This window comes from Lagenorhynchus albirostris, chromosome 7 (assembly GCF_949774975.1).
Source record: "Lagenorhynchus albirostris chromosome 7, mLagAlb1.1, whole genome shotgun sequence".
NCBI classification, from domain to species: domain Eukaryota; kingdom Metazoa; phylum Chordata; class Mammalia; order Artiodactyla; family Delphinidae; genus Lagenorhynchus; species Lagenorhynchus albirostris.
In genome coordinates, this window is record NC_083101.1 from 54,381,772 (window position 1) to 54,408,546 (window position 26,775).

The window sequence follows — 26,775 nt, forward strand, 5'->3', positions numbered from 1 at the left end:
CTCCTTCTCTCGCCATCTCAGCTCCTCTTGCCTAGGAAAGATTGTGTGTGAACAACCAGAGCTCCACATTATTTTGACATCATTCCCCTATCTACCACTTCTATCTGAGTGAACTGGACTGTTTATTTAAGTCACTGCTGTTTGGGTGTTCTATGCAGGCAGTCCAGTATAATCCCAAGACTTAGGATGTAATGTTCCTACCTCGCCCATTCCATTCTCTACACAGTGCCCTGGCTGACTTTCCTAAATACCACGCTGGCCTCTTCACTTGGCAGCATTACACTCAGTGTGGCCACAGATCCCATTATGAGCCGGTCTTGCAGGTTCCTCAGCCTTCTCTCCCTCTGCTCCACGACTGAAGCTGCATATCCCAGCCGTACACCAACTGTCTTTGGCTCATCTCTCTAAGCACACACCATGCTATCATTTGTGTTCTTGCCTGTGTGATTTGCTTCCCCCGCCTGGAATGCCTCTCGCCACTTGGCTTACCCAGTGATCTATTTACCATCAAAACTCTATTCAGTGAAAGTGTGGAGTCTTAACCACTGGACATGCAATGGACTATTACTCAGCCATTAAAAAGGATGAAAAAATGCGATTTGCAGCAACATGGATGGAACTAGAGATCGTCATACTGAGTGAAGTAAGTCAGACAGAGAAAGAGAAATATCGTATGATATCACTTATATGTGGAATCTAAAAAGAAATGATACACATGAACTTATGTACAAACCAGAAACAGACTCCCAGACTTAGAGAACAAACTTAAGGTTACCAGGGGGGAAGGGTGGGGAGGAGGGATAGACTGGGAGTTCGGGACTGACACGTACACACTGCTATATTTAAAACGGATAACCACCAAGGACCTACTGTATGGCACAGGGAACTCTGCTCAATGTTATGTGGCAGCCTGGGTGGGAGGGGAGCTTGGGGGAGAGTGGATACATGTGTATGTATGGCTGGGTCGTTTTGCTGTGCACCTGAAACTATCACAACATTATTAATCGGCTATATTCCAGTATAAAACAAAACAAAAACAAAACTCTATTCAAGAAGAAACTCTATTCACCTCTAGGACCCCTTCTCTGACACCTTCTTCTGAATAAACTGGGAGCCTCTGATACATTCTGTCATTGCATGTATCACATTGCATTGATTAAATGACATTCATGTTTGCCTGACAAAAGTGGGTGACCAATAAACACTTGCTGAATTGAACTTGGCCTCTCCTTGATGGGTCCAGAAGCAGGAAGGTTGTGAAAATACTGTTCTAGGAATTCCCACAGCATTCTAACAGCTTGGAGTGAATAGAGCATTTAAAAAGAAATTATCCATTAGTACCATAACAAAATGTACAAATATCAACTCTCAGGCAACTAATCCAGGCAAAATTCTGAAGCTTGCCTGGGCAAGAGAATGGTCCTAAAGAGAAAGAAAAGACTGAAGAACAAGCTTACATGATTGGAAAGAGTTGTCCTTCTGTTTACATCTTAAATAAAAGACTAAAATGTACTAGGAAGTTGCCTTGGAGATGCCACCCAGAGACCTGTCAATGCTACCAGTATTCAAACATTAAAAGAAATGACACCTTATCCACCCTTACTAACGAAGGCAGTATGAATGGATGAAGTGGGTGCAGAATCAACAAAACTGAGCTCTGGTCCTGGGTCATCCACTAGGTTAAGGGAACTTGAAAAAGCAGTGCTATTAATCTTTTCAAAGTGTGCCTTTTACAAAATACCTCGTAATAAATATATACATAGAGCACACAACATCTAAGCTCTTATCAATTAGTACACCATGAGCAAAACTCGATGGACCTCATTTCCTTCTTCATCTATAAGACTAAAACCACTCTGAGTACTAACCTTTCATGGCTCTATGTAATGCAACAGCATCTACATACAAGCGTATATTCCATGGATAGATATAAACACATATTTATTTTGATGTGCCTTTGACTTAAAAATGGTAGATTAAGAATGTGGCTTGGAAATGTGGGCTTCTTGTTAAAGGCGCCTGTGTACTTTGCCGAGGCAGCAATGCCTAGACATTTAATATTCTTCTATGTCTCAGTTCCCATCTCTAAAAATACAGTGATGACATTTTTCTCTGACCTCTACCTGCAGTAGGGAGCACAGAGAGGATGGGGGTGACAACACTCATTAAAGCCATGAACTTCTTGAAAGAAAGAACAAATATTCACTGTAGCTATCATGTTAGCAATCCCGACACTGCTTGGGGCTTTAAAAATCTACTTTTAATGGGGGTGAAGTTCCTTGTCACCAAGATGCTATATAACACCATCGAGCAAACTAGTGCAACCAAAGCTGAAAGGCACGGCCAATAACAGCAACTCATTTAAAGGGTCTCTGCTCCCCTCACTCCCCTCACTCCCAGCACTGTATCGCCCGCTTGAAAAATATTAGATCAATTTGGGCCCTTATCCTAAGGAGTAGTTGAAGAGAAATGCTCATGCCCAGAAAGTATCACAAAAACATTTTCAGAAAAAATGCTTGAGGCTAAGTCTGCATCTGGATCCCTACTCCCTAAATTCTAGCAGTTGCCCAGGGGCTAATGCATGAACACTCTCTTTGCAAGCTCTTCACTGCAGCCACTTGCCCCTCCTCCTGGGAGAAAGTCATGATTTCCAATTTGCATAAGTATATCTTGATCTCTTCCAGAAAGGCTTGTTGTATGTATGTATTTTAGAGCTGCTACTGTCACTGGCAAAGTCCACTGGGGTCCCCGGGAAAAATAAGACACAACCTAGGTGATAAGATAACCTCTTCTTTTGTGTTTACTTTCACTTGCCTATAGCGGGCCTTGCACTTAATATGTCGGATTTGAGTTCCCAGTGCAGAACCGCTGCGCTGGACACTTCAGCTTGTTATGCATTGTGCAGAGGCACTGAGCACGACACTGCAATTGAAGATGAAGATGGCATGCTATTTGCAGAAATGCTGCATGGGACCCGCAGGAACTCCTCCCACCCCTCGGCAGGAGAGAACCCTATAAAGCAGCCCAGCCTCCAGCCTTTCTGGGAGAGCCTGTGCTCTAGAGCAGGAGCCGGAGCCTCTCCATTCTTTGATCAAAGCATAAAGCTTTCCTTTGCTTCTGAAACGAACTCAGTCTCGTTCTATTGGCTCCAACAACACTGGGCAGAAGGACATTTGTTGGGGAGTAACTAGGGAGGATCGGTAACACTATTAGCAGTTTCTCACTGGCCATGGGAATTTTTAACAATTAAAGTGAAATTAAAAAATAAAACCACAATTTCAAGTTTCAGCTAAACTTGAGAAAATTCATTGTTCAACTAAAAATGAGAAATATTGCAGAAGAGTCTTTTGCCAAGAGGCAGGGCAAAATGATAAGGTAAATCCCATTATCTGTACCGTCTTGTTTCATTATTCATTTGGTGAATGAGAAAGTGTCAATCACTTATTCAGTAAATACTTACTAAATGCCTACTTTGCACCAAGTATTATGCTTGCCCTAAGACTACAAATATTATTCCTATTCTCAAAGAGTCTAATAAAGAAAAGGGAGTAGAAGGAAGAACATTAATTAGTTAAGCGCCTGCACAGTACCAGGTGCTCTGCTTGTGGAATTCTCCTAACAACTGATGAGAGAAGGTAGGTAAGACTCCCCTCATTTAATGAAACTGAACTGAGGCTCAATAATTTGTCCAGAGTCACACAGTTGAGTAGATTGGTATTTGCATTCAAATTGGTCTAATTCCAAAATCTCTTTTAGAATTTCTTTAGAAAGCAGAAAAAAGAAGAAAAGGAACCACCCATTATCCTACCACCATGATTAAAAAAAAACTGTCAACATTTTGGAGAATTTCCTTCCAATATTTTTTCATGCAAGTAGGTTAATTTTTGAAATTTTAAAATGTGTTTTTCACAATTGTAATCAAAGTGTGTTATACTGCATTTCACTGGAATTATGACACCATTGACTGTGAAATGCTCCATTGTTTTATATAGCACCAGAAAGAAAAATCACTGCCAGTTACATGATGCCACTGACTGGGATATGTTCAGATTTCAGCAGTGGTAAAACATGAAGGTAAAAATTGTGTGTCTTAGAATCAGTGACCTATTATTCTGTATTCCACAAACCCCGAACTCATGTTGTTTGCCTCCTGCCTGTAGGTAAGGGTGGCTTCAGAGCACCTGAATCTCCCCCACATTAGAAGAACTCCTTGTCAGGGTTGGGAGGCCCCCCTCAGAAGACAGAGTGCTCTGTTTGTCTTCCTCACACATTCATTGCTTTACGCATAGTAGGCACTCAAGGAATGTTTCTTGGTTGAGTAAACACATAATAAAGCTTGAGAAGAAATTTACTGACAGAAGAAGGTAAAAATTACCAAAGGCCCAAGTTTTGTTGGGGAACGGGGGGTTTGTGTGACTAGTATCAGGGAGAGGGGAGAAGCAATGGATGGAACTTTGAGCCAGAGCCAGTGGCCCTGGGCTTTCCAAGATTCTTCCCTTCCAACAACCTGCCACTCTCTGCATTTTGTCTCCTCGTTGGCTGTCTAGACCCCTGCTTTGATGTTCTTATCCAAACCTAGCTCCATAGTACCGCTTGATTCTGCCATCTTGGGAAGTTATTCACACTTATCCACACAGCTTGAATACTGATTTAGATTTGTTTGGGGATACCATACCACCCATTAATTTCAAGTAATAACTCATAAAGAGCAAACTCAGGAATCAACATGAGACAGATGGAGAAGAGTCATGTTTCTCAGGTGCTGAAACTCTCAGTTTAAATGTATGGTATCCCTTCTGCCTATACAGAAGGTGTGTCTGTCCCTAGGAAGTAAAAGCCTATGTATACTTTGAGTCTATATGATTTGACGACTCAACTTTCTATGGATGTTCACTAAGATATCTGCCTGAGTCAGCAAAATTGGTTTAAGTAAAGAAAAGAAATTAAGCTACACTTAGTTCTCCAGGCATGTCCTGGGTTAAACACATTTTGAAAACCATCATGATTTCTCTTGCCTTCCTTCCCTCCTCTTCTTCCATGAACTCATCCAGTATCTATGTGTCTTTACAACACATGAAGAACTGTGCTAAATTCTCTAAAAGAAAGAACAGTGGGTCAGAAAATTCTGACTTTAGAAAGAAGTTTACACATTACCAGTGAAGACAAGTTTTACTCACAGAGAAGTAAATTACAAGGGAGAGAGAGCATAAGTATCAATAATATCAGAAATACAGGTGATATGCAATCAAGTGTTTAAAGCAAGGAGAGATTACATCCAGCAAGGAGATCAGGAAAGGCTTCAGAGAGAAGGGCCATTTCATCTGGGCCTTGAAGGATGGAGAGGATCTGGGCATATGGGAATGGGGGCAAAGACCTGTGAGAGGAGAGGCATGCGTGGGCCAAAGGACTCCTGTTGTTTCCCTTTTACATTGTTTACTGTTTAGGAAACAAGATGCTATTGTTAGGGCCTAACCATGAGGTGTTAAAAGTGCTGGATCAATGAATGGATCATCACCTTGGGCTGACCACTTGGGGGTGTCCTAAGTCATACCATCTTAGGGTCAAAGCCAGGAAGATACTGCAAGATTTCATGCTGATTAAGTGTGAAATTTTAGAGGAAAGTTATTAAAGCCAAAGCCTGGTGGTGTATAGCAGGACATCTGAAATCCACAACAGGTAACTAAGACACTTGATTAAAAGCAACAGCACAACATCACTTTTCAAAACTCAAGGGACTGTCAGCTACTTGCTTACCATGGACATGGATTCCATTTGGTTGAAAAGAAGAGCTTGTTTCTGGCTGATAAGACTTCAGGTGTGATGCTGAGGGCTGCTGGGTATGGGGAGGCTGTGTTCTCTGCATTATTGAAGGAGGAGCAGGCACTCTCCGGGGGCTGATGTGGTGAGGAGATGGGGCAGAAGGTGCAAACCTGAGGAAACAATTATAAAAGGAAACATAAGAGATGTAAAATAGCAGGAGCAAAGACAAACTCTTCGGGCTTCCCTGGTGGCGCAGTGGTTGAGAGTCCGCCTGCCGATGCAGGGGACACGGGTTCGTGCCCCGTTCTGGGAAGATCCCACATGCCGCGGAGTGGCTGGGCCCGTGAGCCATGGCCGCTGAGCCTGCGCATCCGGAGCCTGTGCTCTGCAACGGGAGGGGCCACAACAGTGAGAGGCCCGCGTACCGCGTACCGTGTACCAAAAAAAAAAAAAAAAAAAAAAAAGACAAACTCTTCAAAGCCAAATTCTAATTCCCTATTCTGGCTATATAAGAGTGTGACAAAAAGCCCTTTAAAAAAAACTTAAGACTTTTCTCTCCCATTTTTAACCACTGACTTCTCAGTTGAGATACTGAAGGAATAAAACAGATCAACAAAGGGAAAATCTAGTCACAGTCTGAGTTTGTCAAGCTTCTTAAAATGCATTTCAAATACTCTGGGTTTGGTGAAATTCAAAGCACATCTTTGCCAGACCCCTTTTCTGCTAATTTTTAGACCCGTTTGCATTTTAACGGAAATTTAATCTGTGTGTTTCTGATTCATTTACACTTGCCTCATAAACATTTTGTTCTGTAAGACACATCTGAGGTCCAAGAAGTGTTATAAGACTTTATTATAAGCCTCTCTAGTCCTATTCTCTTTAAACTATACATTTTCTTTTGCCAAGAATAAATTAACTTAAACCTCAAAGGTCAAGTGTGGTTTGAAATCCAGAACCCAAAAGATCTGTGTGGGTTCTGTGCTTGGCAAAGAACATTGCCCAGGGTACAACAGGAACCTCACACACGACTTGGGACATCTTTTTTTTTTTTTGCGGTACGTGGGCCTCTCAACTGTTGTGGCCTCTCCCGTTGCGGAGCACAGGCTCCGGACGTGCAGGCTCAGCGGCCATGGCTCACGGGCCCAGCGCTCCGCGGCATGTGGGATCCTCCCGGACCGGGGCACGAACCCGCGTCCCCTGCATCGGCAGGCGGACTCTCAACCACTGCGCCACCAGGGAAGCCCCCGATTTGGGACATCTTTTGCAGTCACACGGGCCAATCATAATGAGATTATGGTAGTTTCTGAGGTGGGACATACAGGTGTTTAAATAAGGTGACATCATCAACTAACCCGAGATATAAAATGGATAACTATCCATTGATCTTCTAATTGTACAGAAAAATGGCAGGATCTGACTCACTAGGTTTAAAAGGACAGTTTATACTTTCTAACATTGAGGTTCCCTTGAAGTGTACTCGTGCGAACAGTTTTAAAGTTGAACAATGACCACAGACTATCAAAACGACATTCAATCTGCCAGTTCAGTAGGGGGCTGGTGCAAGTGTGGTGGAGAAAGGAGCAGGGACTCTGTCAGTGCAGTGAAAACAAGCATCACAATGATGTGCAGGAAAACTATATTAGCAATGAAGCATTTAGTCTCCCCGCAAAGGCTCAGGTGATTGAAAACCTTCAATAGGCTGTTTCTTACACTGTATAGAAAGACAGGCTTTGTTTTATGCCAACATGTAGATGTCGCCATCTGTGTACACCACTTATTTCATAGAAACAGGTCACTTCATTTTTCTGGGCTTTTTGTGTAGGGCCATAGGTGATCAAAGGGAGGACGAACCAGTCAAGTTTATCAAGCAATTTTCAACATTTTGAACCATAGTATTTAACAAGGCAGAGCTTCTACATTTGTATTGCTGCAGTAAGAAACTATGGGATGAAATCCCATTTGTTTTTGCATTCCCCTTGCTGAGGTCTGATAAGACTATGTAAGATGATGTAGGAGCCAAGAAGGGAGGATTTGGACTGGTTAAGTTACGGAGAAGACAAGTCAGAGGAGGCTTAAAGAAACTAGCTGGGCTAGGATGCCTGCTTAATCAAGAACTTAGATCTTCACTCAGCTGGAAGAGAATAGTAACTGAGTGTCCTGTGCCTGGTAACTATATATTTTCCAAGCACATCATCTTAACTGGAATTAGCTTGAAAAGATGTGCTGAATGGCCTTGAATAAAACAGAGCAAATGAACGCTGGCACTGTCCTGAGAATATCTATTAAAACTTGTATGCCGGGATTCCCCGTATAGAGGCTATTTTCTTGGGGAACATGTCCTCAATGTGCCTCACAGGCTGCTCTAGGCTTGTGTGAGAGGCAGGAGGAATTGTGAGATCACAGACTTTGGGGCTAGAAGGAGTCCACATCACCAACCAACACCAGAATTCTGTGAACGGAAGATGTCCAGGGAGGGAGGGAAAGGGGTGGATTTGAATTGGAAGGAAACCTATGTCATTGCTAAATAGCCATCTTTGGCATCTCAATTTTGTGTTTTGGGGGCAAAGCAGCAAGATCCTTTGCCTTCTTAATTATATTTCTGTGTTTGGGAATAAAAGATATAACATGCTCTTGGTGTTTTTTCAGTCTTCTCTTCTGGTACCTCTGCCACCTGTCCTTTCTCTTAAGGATTGATGGAGCAGAGATGTGTAGATGGAGCAAGTATTTAGAAGTATTATTAGCAGTATTTAGAAGTAGGACCTTAGTATCACCAGCTTGATGGAGGAGAATAATTTTGTTTCACAAATCCCTCCCCCACAGCACAGTAAGTCTGACTCACAAATGAAGGTTTGATTAACAAAGAGTAGAAAATGTGTATGGGGAAGGGGAAGGAGGCAAAGATTGTGAGCAATATAAAACCTTACATTTTTATAATTCGGGATGATGTGACTATAGGGTGAATTATGATTACTAGCTATAAAAAAGGGGTGTAGTCAACCAACTAAACAGAACTCATCTGAGCATTTTAGGTGTCATCTGGAATGTTAATTTCATACAACAGACCTCTATATCTATATTTAGATGATATATCTATATATAAATTATATATCTATGTATCTATCTACCTAGAGAGTATATAATTATATGCTAATTACAAATCATTCTTATCTATTTATTCACACAAGTTTCACACCCTGGCCATTGTCTCTTGGTTACCACATATTACTTAATGTAATAGCAATGTTGAGCAAAGGAAAAAAATGTGGAAGTACATACACATCAAGATTTTAGCATCATCTATCTCAGAGACCTGGGGGGGATAAAATAATACTTACTGAGCCTTCAACCGACTCTACATTTTGCTTTTTGCTAATTCAGTCTGGATTTTTCACCATGTTATTCAAATAAATAAGATTATATGGTATAAGTTAATATAATTTCAAAATACAGTATGTCACTCCATATAAAGTATTAATAAAAATTTAAATATATACTATTCTAAATGAAATAAATGTACACTTAAAGTAGTCTTTGCTTTGGAAAGGAAAGAATTGGTACAAAAACTCTAACTTTTACATATATAAAGAAAAGATGGAAAGTAACAGGATGTGATCTTGATTGTGATCCAGACAATTTCTAGGAACAAGGAAATAAATAAGAATTTAGCACTAAAAAGCCCAGTGTAAGAAACGAGTGCATAAATGACTGACTTTCAAGTACAGCACATAGAATCAATTTTGTTACTGCCTAAAAACACTACATTGTATTTTATTGAAAAATCTCTCACAATCTATTAACTTAAATTTAATTTTTATAAACTTGCTTACTTGTTAACTAGCTCATAGAAATAGAAATAGCAAATTAGAATCAGGGATGAGAGGGCAGGAGAGGAGAAGAGAAGGAGAGAGCCCTACTGTTCAAGGCAAGGCCCTGGGAGCAATCAAAAGCAGTCACTAAATCACAGCAAGAGAGATGCCAGGAATGTTCTTTAAACAGCCAAAGAGACTCAAGAAACTTGAGTAGTTTGAGGCCATTTACTCCAGAAGCAAGCAAACAAACAAAAAACATGCATGCTTAAACAGAAACTTGCTAAGTAAAACATAAAATGTTATTGTTACTGAAGGTAGAGTAGAGGGGGCCTCGAAATCCCATTTTCTTAGTGTCCTCACCTATCTTCCAACCTAGGCTTTTTAACACGCACACACATGGCCGAATTAATATGGTCTGAATTTTCTGCCCCAAACAGGAAATTTTTCTTTAACTCCAAAGAAGATGAATTAGATATTTTGATACTAAAATAAATAAACAAATAATTTTGATGCTGAGTATAAACTGCAGTGATTTATAATTTTTCTCCTAAGGAATATCTCATTCCCCCACTATGTCAGGACAAGACGACATCACTCTCATTCATTCTGAGTGACAGCAGTGTCCAAGAGCCAGAAGACAGACTGTCTGAAGTCTTTCTGGGTCCAACTCTGTTCCCCAGCTGCTGATCTGCAGTTGACATTTCACAGATTTCATTTGATATAGCTTACCAGTCTCTTCTTTGGCCTTTCATACTTCTTTGAAACAACAGAAGATTGTTATGTAAAAATGCACACAACAGAATTTTTAAAAAACATCACTGCTTACCAGAAGCAGATCACACAAAAGCAAACCAGAGAATTGAGTCAACCATTTCCACTCATTTAGTGGAGGAGTTTATATAACCTTAGCATAAGCCATGGTTTAATGGTTTGCAAAAAAAAAAGAGACAGAGAGAAGGAAACAGGTTTTAAAGTGCTCACCAAAGATCTGCGGTAAAAATAAAAAACCGGGCTTCCCTGGTGGCGCAGTGGTTGAGAGTCCGCCTGCCGATGCAGGGGACACGGGTTCGTGCCCCGGTCCGGAAAGATCCCGCATGCCGCGGAGCGGCTGGGCCCGTGAGCCATGGCCGCTGAGCCTGCGCGTCCGGAGCCTGTGCTCCGCAACGGAAGAGACCACAGCAGTGAGAGGCCCGCGTACCGCAAAAATAAATACATAAATAAAAATAAATAAATAAATTTAAAAACCACCTTGGAAAGATTTCTGCAAATATTTATCTATACACACCTTGGGAAATGTCTGATTATTTGGGGGTATTTACTTGTCTATGCTCCTTCTCTTTTGTGGCCTGCTCCCACCCTCTGTTCACATTGAGCTTCCCAACCTTGCAGTGATGTGGGCCAGAAGCAAAGAGCTCTCCTGCTGATGCAGTACTCAATCTTAGATTGTTTCATAGAACAATAGGTCCCAATTGAAACACATACAACTGGTGAGGTTCATGTGCAGAGAAATTGCAAATGGCAGGAGAAGCAGACGGCTGTCGTAGAAGACAGATGGAGTAGAAGTCAGACCCTCCGGCCTTGGAGTGTGGCTCCATCCCTTACCAGCCGGGTAATTTTGAATAAATACCCTGATTTCTCCCAGCCTCAGTTTCAAATGCAAAATACAGTTAACCTCGACTCATACTGGGGATCATAAAATCTGAGATAATATATTCATTTATTCATTCAGGAGGTATTTACTGAACACCAACCAAGTGCTCCGAGTGCACTACGGAGAGAGTAACACATGACACAGATCTCCGTTGTTTGTGTGAGAGGAAGCAGGCAATGAACAATTTTAAACCCACAAACTATGTATTGAGCTAGAGGAAATGAGTACTACAGAGAAAAATAAAGGATGCAGGTGAGGGGCGGGGTGGACTATGAACAATTTTAAATTAGGAACACACAGATATCCAAGTACTTTAAACAGAGAATGTCTGACACCTTTCAGATGATTGACACATGTTTATGGAATGACTGCTCTAAACAGAATGTACATTTATGGTATCCCTGATTTAAAATATATCCAATGCTTGAGAGCTGTCTAATAGCACTGTGTTAGAATATCTATGAAGCTCGAAAAATTATAAAACTCTTAGCACTCTTTTCTCTCTTGACTATGGAAAGAGGCTCAAAGAAGGTGAGGCTTCTACTCATCTGGATAATTTCCTAGTTCCAGGAGCAGTTAGTTGTGGTCTTCTGTAAGAGTCTCATTTTTTTGGTACTGGCTTTCCCAACGAATTATCCTGAGCTCACAAATCCATACAATCACAGAACATTTGAGCTGAAGGGCAGTGGAGCACCACTGTATCTAGCCCAGAGACATGAAATGATTTGCCAAAGTCACACAGCTAGTTCTCCAGATACCCCTTTATCCCAAGAAGGTAAGACACTCTCTAGTGAAGATGCAAAGCAAGGCAGAGAGATGGCTTGAGGGAGGATGGAAGAGGACTCTTGTGGGCATCTGAGGTTTTTCTCCTCATCACCAGATGATGGGGATGGGGGTACCAGCAACCTACTGCCTTTAAGAATCTGACAATGTGGGCTTCCCTGGTGGCACAGCGGTTGAGAGTCCGCCTGCTGATGCAGGGGACACGGGTTCGTGCCCCGGTCTGGGAAGATCCCACATGCCGCGGAGCGGCTGGGCCCATGAGCCATGGCCACTAAGCCTGCGCGTCCGGAGCCTGTGCTCCACAACAGGAGAGGCCACAACAGTGAGAGGCCCGTGTACCGCAAACAACAACAACAACAACAAAAATCTGACAATGTGATTTCCCAGTTTGCTTTGGTGAATTTGCTCATTTCTAAACTGGGGCTCTTTGTGCCCAAGCCAGGCTTATACCTTTAGTCTTTCCAGCTGGATAACGCCTTTCAGTTACACTCTTTCCCTTGTGTATAAATCCAAAGTATTTCTATGTCAACTAACAATTGTATTTCTTCAAACAAAATTTACTAATAGGCTGTGTTGCAAATCAAGCACATGTCATAAATATGTCTCACTTTTCTTCATTCGTACTGTATACACAAGCAGTGCAAGCCATGTGGGACTGTATGTTTTAGCACTGCTTTGGGGGTTGACACTTTGAAAACAGGTGTTTTCATGATCAGCTAGATTAGATGTTGGTTGGTATGTGCTTTGGATAGTTACCCCCCGCCCCGCCTTCTTTCTTCCATGGGGGTTATAGACCTCCCAAAGAAGGAAGAATGCAACGGAACAGCTAGTTTCATTGCATTCACATGAAAAATATTATTGATTTGCTGCCAGGGAGTAGAAATAATGAATAGAAACTGGTCTATGGCAGATTTGGGGAGGTATTCTTCATTCCCCCAAAGAATTGTGGGGTATCATCTGTAGTGGTTTTAAAATTCATCTGTGAAAACTAATCAATGAAAAATGGCTTTAGCAGTTGGCTGACTGCAGAGGGGGAAAAAAGGAATCCTTTTCAAAACCTAAAAAGAAAAGCACAGTTTTAAGGATTACACATCTGATTTAACATCTAAAAAAACCCCCCAATGATAATACCCCACTTTGTATAGCCAGACAGTGCTCCATTTTAGTAGTCTTTAGTGGTCTTTATAACGATTTATGAATCACTTCATGAATTCCTGGCTGAATCATCTGGGTGACTATAGTATCTACTTATACTTCCCTTCTGTCTCACAAAAGAGACACTTGGACTCAGTTCAATCCAGATTTGTCCCCGAATGAATCACAGCACGTTACTGGGGGAACTGCAAATTGAATTCTGCTTCTGAGACAATCAAGACCAGCTTTCAGAAATGAAGAAACAGCCTTGGGGAAGTGTGGGTAATTGCAACACTGTCCATCTGGGCAGGACCAAAGCAGGCCAAGAGCTGTATGTCCATCTGCGGACTCTGTTCCAAACTAGTCGAAGAGCTGAAGCCATCCCCAGGAAGGGCTTAGTGTTTCTTTCTCCTTACAAGAGTCTGGGTCAATATTAACTACAAATAATTTATCACATTGGACGAGACTAAGACTCAAAAATGACTGCCTGAGCCTCCACAGAGCATGACAAAATGAGGGCTGTGAAGTTGGCTATAGGTGAAATGATCACCAAGGCTTTTTAAAAAAGACACATATATATTATAATGAGTGAGTGCTTGTGGGAAATAGAAAGGGTAGAGTGTTCTGGAGGAACGTTTCTCCACTTGGGTTTAGGGAGTAAGTTGTAAGTCAAGAAAACAAAGTAATCAATGTCCAAGGCAGAGAAGTATATTTTTTCTTGTATACAGTGACATACGGCCCACGGTATCACACTATTATTCCCCTGTGGAAATGCAGAGGGAGGAGGAGAGGACATCCAGGATATGTTACAAAAATGAATTATGCAGGACACATTTAACCAAGAGCCAGGTTTTTTGGAATATCTTGACTGCAGAATTGGCTGTGACTTGGTTGGTTGTCTATTTCAGAATCTGATGTGATGGGGAGAAAGGAAAGAAAAGTCTGATTCTGCCAAATCCTCTTTACAAAAAAAGTGCCAACCAGAAGAAAATTTATCCAGAGTGGTCTTAGACATTTCATGTCAAAAAATTCTGCGGTGAAAAAAAATTCTGTAATGATATCGTCCCTTGGGCAGCTCTGAGTAGGTCAAAGCAAGGGGATTAACTCATAGTCCTGTGGCAAAGGGAAGACTTTCTCTTGTTCAGCATAGTGTTAGGCATAGAGTTCAGTCTGCTTTGAAACAGAACGCATTAGGTGAAAGAAAAACATTCGGAAGAAAGTGTGATGAGAATGCTAGATGAGAAATGAGAAAAAAAGTGTTATTTTTCTCCAAAGGTGAGAAAGAGACGTATAGGTAGATTAAAAAACAGCTTCTTGCATACCTTTCTCATGGTCACAAACTGAAAACACGAGTCTCTTGACGACATCAGAAGAACTTTTAGAACCAACTTCCAATGCAGTACTCCTGCCAAGTACAGCCAGGTGCCTTTGAAAGCCACTGCCAGATGAGACCTCAGAAGTCAATATAATCCATAAATTTGAAAAGAAACTAGCTGGGTGGTGGTTTGTTCAGTAGTAACATGTGCTGTTTATATGTGCTTTTTTTTCTTCATCTGAAGGATGTCAGGTTACTATTGTAATAACCACAAATGAATTTTCTATACCTTCTCTTGAAGACGAGACTCAACAACTGGCTACAGAAATGAATGAAAAGAAACAGCATATATTTTAAAATTCACAATTAGAGAAGGGCTCTTGGCTCTTACAGATGGAAAGAGCATCAAATCCTCAGATGCTTGCTACCATTTTGTATCTTCAGCACCGCATCCAGTACTATGCAAAGATAATTAATAAATGTTGGCTGTTGCTGTTGAAGAAATACTCTGTTGAAGAGACCACTGGTTCCATAGACGTGGCTCCCAAATTAGTGCCAATTCTTTTTTTTTTCCCCCCCCCGGTACGCGGGCCTCTCACTGCTGTGGCCTCTCCCGTTGTGGAGCACAGGCTCCGGACGCGCAGGCTCAGCGGCCATGGCTCACAGGCCCAGCTGCTCCGCGGCATGTGGGATCTTCCCGGACCGGGGCACGAACCCGTGTCCCCTGTATCGGCAGGCGGACTCTCAACCACTGCACCACCAGGGAAGCCCAGTGCCAATTCTTGTGTCCAGGTGGATGGTACCTTTGTCGAATTGGTGCAAATGGCCAGTTGAATATTATATTTGTCCAGAAACCAGTTTCTGGTTCTGAGGGGAGAACACCTTCTTCAGGAGAATGATTCCAACCATTACTCTGAGGAAGATGATTAAAACAGAGAAAAGTTTTTCTCCTTGCAACTAAACAGAAAAGCAACTAAAGATTATTTCTCAGAAAAGGAGGCAAGAAGACTAATCCAAAGAACTTTGTCTCTTGGTTTCTGCTCACTTCAATAGACTCCTCACCACTAATGAACAAACAGTCCTTCCCTTGAAAAAAGATGTAGTTTCTTAGGAGCCAATTTCTCCAGCTATCCCCACCTGAGAGGGGAAAAGATGAAGGTGATTTCCAGATCACACTGTTAAAACATTAAGCAGAGGCTTTCCTTGGAACAGCCTTTTCTACATCAGAGATGAGGCACTTTGTAATATGCGGGTATCTTGACTCGGGCTAGAATGGCTCGTGGGCTTTCACTTTGGGAATTCTGGCTCCCTATGACTTGCTGTCTCAGAGGAAGCATATGAAAAGAACACATTGCCACATTTGAATACTATAATGGCTGAGTGAACTCCATGTTGCTTCACGCTAATGCACTAAAGTAGAGGTTTCAAGAAAAGGAATTCTATTTTACCTCAAGCATTCCTTGTTACTGTCATGACTCACTTTCCTGATTGAAAATCCAAGGGGACTAAAAAAACATCATCTTGGGCTTCTCATGAAGTGGATTTGTTTGGAATGTGGGAACGAAATAAAGATGGCTGATTTGGCATTCAGAGGTGAAACAACTTCATTGGCACTTAAAAATTATAGTTCCTTTTACAGACCTTCTAATAGATGGTTTGTAATGTGTGTTTATAATTAATCTAAAATGATGATATAGTGCATTTCAAAATTTAAAATCCATGGAAAACAAACTGATGTGAACGAATACTTGAACCACAAGTCAAGCCATTTGTTTGCTGGAGTGACACGTGTATGCCCACATCAGCATCTCCTGCTTCGCCATGAAGTGACACAAAGGAGAATGTGGAGATGGAAGTACATCAATCAGCTGCTCAGGGTTACTGCTGCCTTTCACACTATAAAAATGAGTTTGGACTTTATTCTAAGTATGGTGGGAACGCAGATGTGAGCAGAAAGTCCTCAATGATTCAATTTACATGTTAAAGGGCAGCTCCTGTTGTGGTGTGGAGCAAAGTCCAGGCGTGCTGGTAGGGCGAAAGTAGAAGGTTGTGGGTAAGCAAGACTGGATGTTGGGAAACCAGTTAGGGGGCTGTTGTACTTGAGAGAGGAGGGGATACTGGTGAGCTGGGTGTGGAGGAGTGGAGCTGATTAGGCTTAAAATGTATTTGAAGGCAGAGCTAATAGGACTTACAGGTTAATTCTATATGAAAGTGCTTGGGCAAAGGGAGGAATCAAAGTTGACTCCTAGGCTTTTTAGGTTTTTAATAGTAAGCTGAAGACAGCCATGGAGACCTAGCTCATTATTTTCCTCCATTATCAAGAAATATATTGGACTCTGGTAATTAGGCTCATAAAAGTTTCGCAGACCACACTGCATTAAGGAGCCTGGGCTTTATGTAGAGAACAGGCTTTTGTGTATTTGGCTAAGACAGGTGCCCTGGTGACCCTGGCATACATTTCAAAGGCCTCCATATCCTGTTATCCACCCAGAAATTTAAATGAGAGATAGATCAGGGTGGGCTATGGCAGCTAGTTCAGCAATGCCTTGTTGTTGTTCCTGTTTTATTTTTCTTCCAGAGGAGCCATTCACAGTCATTAGGTAGGTGAGAAGAAAGTAACAAATATCACCAATTTCCCTGTACATGTAACTATTACGATTGAGTCAGGGTGGCATATTTATAAGAAGCTATTAGTAAGGTGAAGATCTCTGTGAGAAGAAAGGTCATTCCAAAGGCCAATAACCCCACTGATATTTTCCAGAGAGGATGAAGCATGGCTGTGGTCATGGATCAATATTTAAGACGTTTTAAGACTGGTGGGCTATTCTGCCCTGGAATAAACATCAAGAAGTACCAGGAATTTTCCACAGATTTAAAGAAAACAGAACAGAAAAAGGACCTCAAGCTTTTCCGTCTAAGATACGATGCTGTATCTCCATTTTCATGTCTAGGATATTGGAAGTTTCTGCCTCTTTGTGCTCACAGCATCAACATCAGGAGCAACATTCATTACATTCAGCAATTCTCAAGTAGACGTGTGGGGGGGAGGGGTAGATTTTGGACCCCACCTCTCTTAATCTTGAACATCTGTGGAAGTCTCTTTTCTGGAAAGAAACTGACCCCTTAATGGGATGTTAAATGTGGATAACTGTTTTCTGAATATAAAGTGCTGAAGCCCAAAGAGAAAGAATGATGCTCTTGACCACACGACATTAGGTAAGCATCCTATCAATAGACTCTAACAGAGGATGATATAGATGCCAATACTCAGGCTGATAACAATGGATATTTGAGGCTTATATTTATTTTCTGACTATGGCTTTTCTCAATTATTTCAGTGATAAAGATTGACAGGCTTTGTTTGTTTGTTTGTTTTGCCAGTGTTTGTTGCCTTATAAGTCAGCTATCTATGCACGTGGGAAAGGGTCTGTAACACACATCAAGGAGCCTCTGAGAGCAGTGCTCACTGGGTAAATTGCAACTAAATTATGACACACAGCAACGTGGACACTTCGTAATAATACTCAAGTCTTCTCTTTTATAATAAGAACAGAGAGGCCAAGTTATTGATATTAGAGCTCTAACTTTCAGATGTTTGGCACTTTGTCTCTAACATGGAGGTAATTTTTTTTTGACACTGACTCTTCAAAATCTTCTTAAATAGGTCATGACTATATAAACTACAAGCTTGGAATTGCAAGGGACAAAACTGTCTTTACAAATTGTGTTAAAAAGGAAAATAACACAAAACCCATTGTGTTGCCTTATCAGTCTAGGATATGGAAAGGACAGCCTTTGTCTGCTTGAGGACCAGACAAATCATTCATACATTCTTCATCATTTCTTCTTCTGTTGGGCACAGAATATGTTCTGAACTCTTGCTGGGTGGATAACAGGATATGGAGGCCTTTGAAATGTATGCCAGAGTCACCAGGGTACCTGTCTTAGCCAAATACACAAAAGCCTGTTCTCTAGATAAAGCCCAAGCTCCTTAATGCAGCTCATGAGCCTCCTCCTACATTTATTTATGAAGCTGCGTCCTCGCTTGTTCTCTCTCCTCTTAGCTTTTGTATATATGACGTTGCCTGGCCGGGTTCTATAGACCTTCAGATTTCAGGGAGATATTTTTTCTTCTATTCCTCCCTCCCCAATTTTGGGTTAGGTACTCCTTCTGTATGCCTCCACAGCCTCCTGTAGTGCCCCTTCATAGCATCCAAAATTATGATCACCTATTGACCAGGTTAGCTCTTGCTGGACTAGGTGCTTTGAGAGGGCCAGGCTCCTGTCAGCCTCATTGACCACTATGTCCTCAGTGTCCAGTATATTGCCTGGTGCCCAAATACCAGCTGACTGAATGACTCAATAAATGAATGAACCTCAATGTTAGGACTGATTTTGATAAACTTTAATATTTTGTATGATGCTTATGATTTTAGCCATTATTGCACACATACTAGAAGATTAAAAAGAGAGAGAAAAGATTATGTGGAGAGAGAGAGAGAGAATGTGTATGTGTGTCTGTCTATGGAAAAGCTGAGCGGGTGAAGATATCAGTGTCCCTGTTTACTAAGAAAGTCCTAGGGTGGGAAGGACAGCAAAGCAGCAGGCCTAGTTTTGAGCTGTTCAGATACTACAGATGCAAATATGTGGGAATAGTTAGTATTGAGCATCTAGTATTAAAGACCACAGGAAAGCAAAGGGAACCCCAGCAATGGGTGATGGCAAGAGACTCCTAGCAGTGTGTGTGTGTGTGTGTGTGTGTGTGTGTGTGTGTGTGTGTGTGTGTGTGTGTGTGTGAACATAGGTATTAGAGCAACTACGTATTGTATAGAAGTATGCAGGTTATATAAGATGCTGGAGCTTTGAGGTCACCATCCTTCAGACCAATGAATCAAGGGGAGTAATCCTTTCTAGGAATCTCCCACCTGGGCAGTGGGAGTTGGCAATGACCCCCCGTTTCCTAGGCATTCCCCTCACTGGTCCTTTTCCCTTGTCAAACCTGCCTTAGCATCACAGGAACCCTGGAGGTTACAAGGAAATTTTAGGGTCCTGCCCTAAAAGAACTAATAATCCAGTTAGCAAGTGGACATCTGGGAAATGGAAAATAAATGAGACAGATTTAACTGGGGAGCTGCACGAGGCAAGGAGGCTTTCTGGGCTGAAAACTAAGCCGAGCCCCAGGCTGATAACATTTAGTCAAGAATAAGACAATGAGGGAATATCCTTATTGTCTCTTTAGGTAGAGAAAGATCCTGAATTAAGATGCAGAAAACAACCAAGCTAAGTCAGTGAGCAAGTTGGTTTGACTAGAGCTAAAGAACTTTACATAATTGCAAAGACATGACATAGAAAACAATTGCTATTTTTAACCCCTTGGCATCCAGGAAAGCTACAATATGTTCCCAATGGTGAATAAGAAAATGCTATCTGTGAAGACCAGCCCTGGTTACCCAAAGGCGTAGAAAGACTGCACATATATCAAAGTCCCTAGAATTCTAGCAGTATCACATCTGACATGAACGGAAAACAGTAAGCCTTCCCAATACTTCATACAGATTCAAGAAACTGACATTCCTTATTTAGCTAAGGTGTTTAGATTACTTTCTCCAAAAAAATTGTCCCTAACATTCTCTGCTGTTGATTCCTGTACTAGAATGCATTCTCCACGGGGAGAGCACATCCTTTCCTTGTTTTCAGTCTTCTCTGGCTCAGAGGTGGGGCTCGTAGGAAGCCCTTTACATGTCGCTCCACTCTGGTAAATCCACAAGTCCCCTAAACTCTGTCACTTATACTACAGAGCACACCATATTTGTGGCACTCTTTAGAAGGGGAGAGGCAGCCAACATGCTCTTGAACAAGATGAGTGACACAAATCCAGTTGACTTATTCTTGGGATTGCAAGATTTCTCCATCTCAAAAAGGGACTTCCATCAATGTTTGTTTTCTCTCGTCTAAAAGACATACTTTGAAACCCAATAAATTAACACTTCCGAAGACGCCGAGTTCCCACTGTCATAAAGTACCACTGGCTCGTTCAATATGACATAGTAAAACACCACTTCCCATAATAATTTTAAATCAACATTAGGTGATGTGGTGTGGTTCAGCTTAAATCACTGAAACGATGTGCCATTCAGATAATATTTCAAAATAAAAATGGAACCTTGTCAAATTGAGAGAACTTGCGTTTACTTTATTTTACGGTGGTAAGGATCAAAGAAACAGATGTTAACTGGATAGATGTAGTGGACCTTTCCTGACTTATGACAGTGACTCAGCCCATTTTATTAACAAGTTAAAGCTAAATAAATGATGAATCAATGCCCACAAAGCAGGGAAAAAAATGCCAGTTTCCCACTAAAAATCGCAAAGTGGATAAACTTATTTCCGTTAGGAAAACTGCTGGGGTTTTTACTGGGGAATTTCCCAGGCAAACAGAGGCAAAGATATATAAACCAAAAGCGGAAGGTAAGCACATTTCCTCTTAGTGTTTTTATGCTGGACATTAGTGCAAACACAGTGAATAATTCAGGGCTGTTTCTCCAGTCATCCTCATCTCCAAACCTGATTGGAAGAGATAAACCTCCACGCCCTTGCTCCTGCCAGTTGGGCTGGCATAGGAACGGGGCTCACATCCTGTGGGGAGAGCAGAGCAAAAAGGCAAAGCCACAAAAGTGAAAATATCCACTTCATTCACCCAGCCATGCAAAGTACACCACCTTCCTCTGCCTCTCCATTTTCCCTTCCACGATTATATTACCAGCCACTGCAATCATCTGACAACATCCTCTGGCTTACAAACCTGAATCTCTCAGCCGTGCCAAGGTTGCCTGTCCTCATGCCATGTAACAAGCTAGGTGCTTTACCTGCTTTGGTTCATCTAATCCTAATTCCCCATGAGTGTAAACTAAGGCTCAAAAGAGCTAAGGAACACCCCATCACCTATGTGTTATTCCTGCCCCAAACGAACAAGTTTATTAAGGAGGAAAAAATATCAGACAAGTCCAAACTGTGGAACATTCTGCAAAATAAATCTCCTCAGTTCTTTAGAAACTGTCAATGTCATGAAAAAAGCAATAATAATAATAATGAAGAAGAAGATGATTTTTTTTTTTTTTGGCGGTACGCGGGCCTCTCACTGTTGTGGCCTCTCCCGCCGCGGAGCACAGGCTCCGGACGCGCAGGCCCAGCGGCCATGGCTCACGGGCCCAGCCGCTCCGCGGCATGTGGGATCCTCCCAGACCAGGGCACGAACCCGTGTCCCCTGCATCGGCAGGCGGACTCTCAACCACTGTGCCACCAGGGAAGTCCCAAGATATTCTCTCAGATTGGTTCAGAAACAACAGGGAAGCAAGCAAACAGACAAATAAAGGATCTCTCAAGTCAGAAAGAGAAGAAGACAGAAAGAGAGAGAGAAGGTGGCAAAATGTTAACAATGGGTGAACATGGGTGCAGGGTATATGGGTGTTCACTGTGCCATTCTTGAAATTTTTTAATATGTTACCAACATTCAAAAGACGAAATTGAAAAAAAATTATAAAATAAAACAAAATGAAATGTTAAAAACAAAACCAGAAACAACCCAAGCAGCAGGAGCATCCACGGAATACATTCAAACAATTAGCAACTGTGAGAGCTGGGATTTAATCAGGTGTTTGGGTGGTTGTTTTTGACTCTAATAATGGTTAACATCTTTTTCTACATTGATTCTTTTAAAGGCTGTGTACAAAAAAGAAGACACACAGATTACTCTTTTCTTATATTCTTGTAAAGAGTCTTTATAACTACCAATAAGATGAGACAAAGAGGAGGAAGTCCCTATGGATGGTTTCTTAGCTTCACTACCTTGTAGGGTATGATGCTTGGCCAGGCAGAATGAAATGGGATGATGAAAAGCCCATGGATAATATCATTTAAAACTCAACTGGGAACTAAATAAAATCCTAAAATGAAGAAGCTCATCTGAACTTATAGAAATACATCCAACAACTGGCAAGTCTGTGAACTTAATAGATGATTATCATTTGCACTGCTTTGCTGACAGATCCTGTGAGAGAAGGCTAATAAGTTGTTTACACATAACCATGTACATAGAAGTGTTACGATTAAGTCTAACATATTCTGATCCATGTTTCAATTGCCTACCAGACACATCCACCTGGATGTTTTACAGCCACCTGAAAGTCCAAACCCTAAAGTCCATTTATTATCGTTCCTTCTTTCCCACCCTCACCTCTACTCAAAACCCTCTTTTCCTTTGTTAACGGCACCATTTTCCATCTTGATGTCTCGGGGTGTAACTCAGGAATGAATTTTGGTCCCTCCTGTTTACCCCACCATATATTTGTAATTAGTGATTCTGCCTCCTAACTAATAGCCCTTGAATAAATTCTCCATCCTTACTGCTTTGCCTTAGCTCAGGTCCTCATATTGTTCATAAGGACTTCTATAATAACCTCCTTCTTATCTTCCCTACCTTTCATTCCTGCTTCAAACCTCAATTACTTTACCATATTGTCACCTGAGTTGCTTCTCTTAAATGACAATCTGATGTGTTTCTCTCCTAATAAAGGGTGTATAATGGTTCTTCACTTCCAGTAGGATCAGGGGTAAAATCTTCAGCGTGGTTGTTCCCCATGAGCCAACCCATTCTCACCTGACTTCATCCGCCATGTCTACCTGATGATGCCACCTGAGTTACTGGCACCTTGCTCCCTCCATGTGTCCTTCCCCCTCTCATGTCTTACATATGTTCCTCTGGCTACCTTGGATGCTCTTCCCCATTTATCCACCTGGAAGAGCCTTAATCTTCCTGTAATGCCTAGATCACTCTTGTCTTTCTTTTCTCCGCCTCCCCAAGGCAGAGATGGAGCTTCTGTGGCACCTCTGTTACATCATTTATCCAACCAGCATTACTACATGTTGTTTGCATGTCTGTCTTCACTACCAAATCCTATAATGGCAGGACCAGGTTTTCATCATCTTTTCATCTTCAGCAAAATGTACGACACATAGCAAGTATTCAACAGATGCTTATTAAATGAACAGATGTATTAATAAAGGGTAGGCATACAATTTAAAAATATGGCTTAGTGGACTTAAAAACACATTAAAAAACTCCTAGACCAGGCCAACACCAACAAAACCACAGACTGCTGGTGAAATCAAAGATTCAAGACTTTTACTCCTGTTGCCTATTCAACCCATTATTTTGTCTACCAAATGCCTACTATTCCAGGATTGCATAGGGGTGCCCACAAGAACTTTTTCCCGTGGATGTCTAGGTCAATTCAAGCCAGATGACGAGTGGAGAGGAGAATGAAAGAAGTAGCATGCTGTCCACACCACTGGAGGGCTGGGCAGTCCAAAGACAGGGACCGAAGTGTCAAGATTGAAAAATTTTCTCCCAGAAACTCCTTATGAGGGTAGTATCAACATAAAGTATTCAGTGAACAGCCCCTTTCTGGTAGTGTGTATAAAATCCTGTGCCCTTTTATGCTATATTCTTAAGATAACACCACTGATCTATGTGCTGAAGGTACCATCTTACATCTGGAAAGCATGTCAACCTGTAGGGACATTACCTTAAAATTGAGTCCCTGAAACAAACTGAGGAATGACAGGAACATTCTGATGCATTTCCCCAGCGTCAGACACTTCAGTGGGCTATTGCCAGTATCTTTATTTTTTTTCCCATGGAAAATAAAACAGATAATGAGATATTCGGTTCACGTGTTTTGTGCATGTACTTTTAAAATGTCACCTTTGGGTAATTCAACCCACCAATGGATTATTAATAAACTTCAGCAACTGTCAAAGCTCTTCTTGGTGGAGGGAGGTTTGGCGGTGCCACCTATTAGAAGAGAGAGACGGATGGCCTTACCTCTCAGCTCCCGCGTCCGCAGCTGTGGGTGCAGGTAACTGGGAGGAGGGGTTGCGGGAGCTCCCCTGTACATTATGTCCCGGAGAAGGGTGACTGACAGGATGTGAGGTTGGCATGGCCCCAGCAGCTGTCCCGCTTCGGCCTGAATGATTGCTGGAGAAAACTGAAGCTGAAATCAAGGGAGAACAAGCATCAGACTGCGCCCCAAAGGAAGCACGCACTCTTTAAATTCTGAAGGCTGACAGCAAGCACATTTTAGGGGCTTGTTTGTTTTTCTCTTTGGTGGTTTTAAGGGAACAGTTCTCCCCTTATTGGATATACACAGCTTTTGTGTTTATGGTGGAACAGGTTCCCCGGATAATGTGCCTTTACTGCTGTCTGAGGAGTCCATGTTCAGCTCGCTCCAGGCTGACATTCACGGTTCGTCTCCTAAGAGCTGCCTTGCCCGGCAAGTTCCCTGTCTGGACACTGTATAATTAGCCAATCTTGTAATGTCTGCACCTGGGCGAAGGTCTCTGCATTAGCACTTTTCAGTCACAGGGGAGGACAGTCAGGTAACAGAATATGCGGTCTGCTGACCCAGAAGGATACAACACAGGCCTTCTTCCTCTTCTCCGTGCTGCAGTGAGGCGCTGTGGGTCATGCCCAGTCTCCGTGTCACTGCTAAATCAATGTAATGAGAACAGAGCTTCCCCTGATCCTAGTACCAATGCAGCATCCTACATTCTTTTAACTTCAGAGTCTAACCGACCCTGGGCATTTCCCAACGGTGTGATGGATAAATGTACTTAGTCTTCAGCAAACATGACTCCTCTCCCAACACCACAAAATATGGAAAAGGGGCCTCAAAAACTGCTCTCGGATCTTCTCCCGCTGTTGTCTATTATGACACAGAGCGTGAGTTACAGCCTCGTTGTTGGGGGCAGCCTAGCCTTTGAGAACTATACGTGACCTCAAACTTAAATATGTGCCCATTTAGATCGGCTAATTGGTACCATGTCACAGAAGAAACTGGGGCTTGTCACTTTCGGAGTCTATCACTATCAGAGAAGCTCTCTCAGCGCCTGGATCTACTCAGCAGACGTCTCATTATGCTGCAATCATACCAGCATCATTATGCTGACTCTCTTTAACTTCCTTCTCTATACAAAGCTATGCCAAGCTTTATACCCATCTTTGCTCTTTTTGAACTTACTCTACTGATATCAAAGAATAAATGGATTTTTAAAAAATTTAAAAAACCAGGTTCAGGATTAAGAAAAAGAAGCCACATAATCAAAGAGATTTGAAGGTTTAAAAGTTCAGGGAGCTGTATTTTTAGACCAGCACCACTTTTCTCCAACCTCTCCAGGATAGAGTTAATACCCCCAAATGACCCAGCCCCTGAAAGCTTAATCCAATGGAACAAGAGTTCAAGTACTTAAAGGAACGTGTGAAGAAGCAGAATTATCATCTTCGCGCTCAAAAAGCTACTGATAGGAGTGTGATCTCATTTGAAGGTTTTGTTTTTGGTAAGTCAGCATTGTGTCAGGTTAACTCTTGTCCTTAGACGCCTGCATCCTCCACAGTCTTCCAAATCCTGAAGAGGTGGTGAGACTAGGAAATGCTTACCAGCTCAAAAGGGCAATGCAGAGCTTCTGCTGTGTGTCAGCCTCCAGAAAAGTTGCACATTTGCAGACTCGCTAGAGTCACCTTATGGATCACTACCTCATTTATGCTCAGCTTGCTCAAGCAACCACACTCTGCTTGTATTCCAAATAATAATTTTACCCACGGGAGAAGGCTGTTTGGATTGACTGCAGCAATAGTTTCAATACGGTGTTTGTCAGCATGAAGCTTGGTGTTTTATATACTATTCCAAAAACTAATGGAATAATAAGAAGGTCACAGACACACTGTGGAAACACAGCTAACTTTTTCTGCCTTAATGTAGAAACGTGAGCTCTCCTATTTGTTTTGTTGTAGTTGCTGAATGCACCCATCACTTATTATCCGCTGGAGGTATTTTTGTATATATGCGTGTGTGTTTTTCACAAAGAAGTGCTGCCTTGCTGTTTACAACCCATGAGCAGCAGAGAAACTTGGTGTACACACTCCATGCTCTGCTCTATGCTTCAATAGAAAATGTGCTGCTTCCCGAAGGCCTACATTAGCTATATTAGCCGTGTTTTTGCATTAGTTGCAAAGAAATAGGCTGGGAAATTTGGTATTGTGTGCAGCCTGCCACACACTGAAAGTTAGGCCTGGTTAAGGTCCTCTCCTTCAGCCCGCTTACTAGCCAGGACCAACCATCCATCATCATGCATCCATCCGTCTATCCTCCAACCATTAATTTTTAAATTCAATATTTATTTGGTGCCTACTACATGCTAGCCACTCTACAATATGTGCGCCCCTGTCCCTGCGGAGGTTGCAGTTGAATGAGGGGAACAGACCTCTA

At 42.0% G+C, this 26,775-nt stretch overlaps 1 protein-coding gene across 6 annotated transcripts in view; it reads right to left on the bottom strand.

Moving 5' to 3' along the window:
* The window catches only part of GLIS3 (GLIS family zinc finger 3), a 504,604-nt gene that overhangs the window by 23,861 nt on the left and 453,968 nt on the right, over window positions 1-26,775 (bottom strand). For 5 of the 6 annotated variants that reach the window (XR_009541593.1, XR_009541594.1, XM_060155032.1 and 2 more), the window contains exons 7-8: window positions 24,336-24,504; window positions 5,755-5,930 (exon numbers count right to left, since the gene is read on the bottom strand). Coding sequence is in view for 4 of the 6 variants with exons in the window: in XM_060155032.1 (XP_060011015.1) it covers window positions 5,755-5,930; window positions 24,336-24,504 (345 nt within the window). In the remaining 2 variants the exon portion in view is untranslated. Of the gene's footprint in view, window positions 1-5,015; window positions 5,096-5,754; window positions 5,931-24,335; window positions 24,505-26,775 lie in introns of those variants that run through there. The other variant, XM_060155033.1, reaches the window with a different exon arrangement.